This window comes from Cynoglossus semilaevis, chromosome 10 (assembly GCF_000523025.1).
Source record: "Cynoglossus semilaevis isolate Cse_v1.0 chromosome 10, Cse_v1.0, whole genome shotgun sequence".
Classification (NCBI taxonomy): domain Eukaryota; kingdom Metazoa; phylum Chordata; class Actinopteri; order Pleuronectiformes; family Cynoglossidae; genus Cynoglossus; species Cynoglossus semilaevis.
Window position 1 is genome coordinate 18,894,841 of NC_024316.1, and position 2,519 is coordinate 18,897,359.

The 2,519-nt window shown below is 45.7% G+C and overlaps 2 protein-coding genes across 2 annotated transcripts in view; one reads left to right on the forward strand and one right to left on the reverse strand.

Moving 5' to 3' along the window:
* The window catches only part of rbm38 (RNA binding motif protein 38), a 4,279-nt gene extending 2,912 nt beyond the window's left edge, over nucleotides 1-1,367 (forward strand). Inside the window, 2 exon segments of the mRNA XM_025059026.1 lie at nucleotides 646-880; nucleotides 882-1,367. Of these exon segments, the coding sequence (XP_024914794.1) occupies nucleotides 646-880; nucleotides 882-968 (322 nt within the window). The 3' untranslated portion in view covers nucleotides 969-1,367.
* Nucleotides 1,368-2,138: 771 nt separating this feature from the next.
* Nucleotides 2,139-2,519, reverse strand: part of mipb (major intrinsic protein of lens fiber b) — a 9,761-nt gene continuing 9,380 nt past the window's right edge. The window contains exon 4 of the mRNA XM_008319301.3: nucleotides 2,139-2,519. This exon is cut by the window's right edge and continues 1 nt beyond it. Coding sequence (XP_008317523.1) covers nucleotides 2,337-2,519 — 183 coding nt within the window. The 3' untranslated portion in view covers nucleotides 2,139-2,336.

A 2,519-nucleotide genomic window follows, 5' to 3' on the forward strand; every position in this document is an offset into this window, starting at 1 on the left:
GGGGAGGAAGGGTGGAGGCAGTGGGGGCGGGGGGGCGAACTTCCTGTTGGAACAGAGGGGAGGACGACTGCAGTTGAATCTTTAAATAACACACACACACACACACACACACACAGAGCTGCCGGTGAGTGTAGTGAAAACTGCACAGGTTTTTGCCGTCGACCTGTTTCTACACAGTCTGGAATTGAACCCACAACCCTCTGGGCTGTGACCACAGTTGAATCTCAGCTTTGGGTTTGTCTGAGAATGTGACGAAAAAATTCTACCCATGAATCTATGACGGCAAATACATTAATATAATGTGTGTTTTGTAAACAGCTGATTGGTTGTAAATCTGGCCCCGCCCCAGTGTTTGTTGTGTAAATATATCTGTTAGCGACAAGGAAGCCTATTAGATGTGTGTGTGTGTGTGTGTGTATGTGTGTGTGCAGCAGCTCGTCAGGTCTGGGGGGGGGGGCGTCTGTGTGTCTAATTTCTTTAAGACCAGGAATTGAACCAACAACCGGTGAATTGATTCTGCGTCAGAGTTTCTGTTGAAAAGTTTCAGATTTTTAGATTCTTTTTGTCCAATCACTGCTCAGTGATTTCTTCCTGGAGGGTTCTGATTGGCCCGTACCCCCCCCCCTTCTCTCTCTGTGTGTCCAGGCTGATGCAGCAGTACTTCTACCCCCCGACCTTCCTCCAGCCCAGCCTGGTGCTGCCCCCTCAGGTCAGCCCCGCAGGATCCTACCCCACCCCTTACCTGGATTACAGCGCCATCTGCTGGCCTTTTACACCCGCAGGACTGCCACAGTACCCCTACCCCCTCTCACCGTCGCCCCCTGGTGGCTACTTCAGCTACAGCTTCTCCCCAGGGCCTGCTCTCCCTCCCTCTCCTTCCTGCCCCCTCCTCTGCCGCCCCCCCTCCTCGCGCTGCCCCCAAGGTCTTCCTGCATTACCCCCTGCACCGGCCCGACCACACGTGCTAGCTGGCTAAAGCTAAGCTAGGCTAAAGAGGACTGGAAACCGGATCAGACTGGAAAACCAGGACCAGGGTTTGATGTTTTTAAAGGACCTGAAGAAAGAACTCTGTTTTTATAAATAAATAACTAAAATGGAAATCTCATCATCATCAGGTGACCTGAACGTTTAGGTTAAAGTTTCTCAACCAACTTCAATTCAACTTCAATTTTTCATGTGAAGTTTCAAACTGTCGACTGTAGAAAGTCTGTTTTTTTTTTTTTTTTACTTTTTTATGTAGTTTTTTTTTTCTATTTTACAGTTTTTACCCGATGTGTCTTCACAAACAAAGTAACGTTTGTGAGTTTCTTTATTTCTTTCAAGTCTGTCTGTAAGTTTGTTTCTCACTTAAATGACCGAGGTTAATTTATACAGTGTTGTCATTTTGTTGCAACATTACTGAACTAAAATCCTGCTTCAGAAATATACAAAATGATTTATTTCAAGACAAGATAAATAAAATCCATGCAGCTTTGTCGCCACCTGTTGGCTGAAAGTATTCACACAATTGCGGAAACAAAAACGAGAGAGAGAGTTGGTATAAAGTTTTGAGGTTTATTAAAACAGAAATCTTTACTGTGGTGAATGAAGAGCTGATCTGAAAACTGCAAAACTGATGTCAAATGTAAGAAATAAGAAAAGTTCGATTCAAGAGTTAAACTGCAGACGGTTTATGTGAAAAATTAAACTGGAGGAAGAAAAAAAAAATATTTCTGAGAGGAAGGAGAGTTGGTGTCTTAAAAATGGAAGACAGAAAATAAAACAGATAAGAAACAGGAAATCAGCAGGTGAAAGAAAAACATCCTCACTGGCACACACACAGGCACGCACGCGCATTCTCTCCAAAAGAAACATACGATACACACACACACACACACACACACAGAAACACACAGATAAAACGCGGTGATTTAAAAGTCCTGATAAAATCAAACGTCATCCACAGGTTGGTTCTGAAGTTCAGAAAATCACACTTGCCGAGAGAAAAAAAAACAACAAAAAAAAAAACTAAAACTAAAATAATTGACGGCCCGACGCGAAACACCCGCAGCCTTTTTATGACGTCATCAGCCCACCCTAACAGATCTCTCTCACACCAACTTGTCTTTTTTTGTTGAAGGAAGTGACGTGTAACACCAACTTGTCTTTCTGTTGAAGGAAGTGACGTGGAAACTGTTTGTTGTTGTTGTTGTTTTTTTTTTTAAACAGTTCAGGAGAGACAGGGGAGACTTGTGACGTCGAACGTGTAGCGGAAGTCCAGCCGGAAGTTGAGTGAAGAAGTGTTGACGGAGCTCAGGACTTTTCCTTCTTCTCCCGCTGCGCCTCTCAGAGCAGGTTTATAAGGCTTGGGTCTTCAGCTCGATGGGCTCCCGGCGGGGGTCCTGCTGGCCCTCACTCTCCGGGGCTCGACTGCCCTTCAGGGTGGCCAGTCGCTCTGCGATGCCCCTCATACGTGGGAAGAGCATGAAGTCGTAGAGGATCGCCCCCATGGCCCCCCCGATCATCGGCCCCACCCAGTA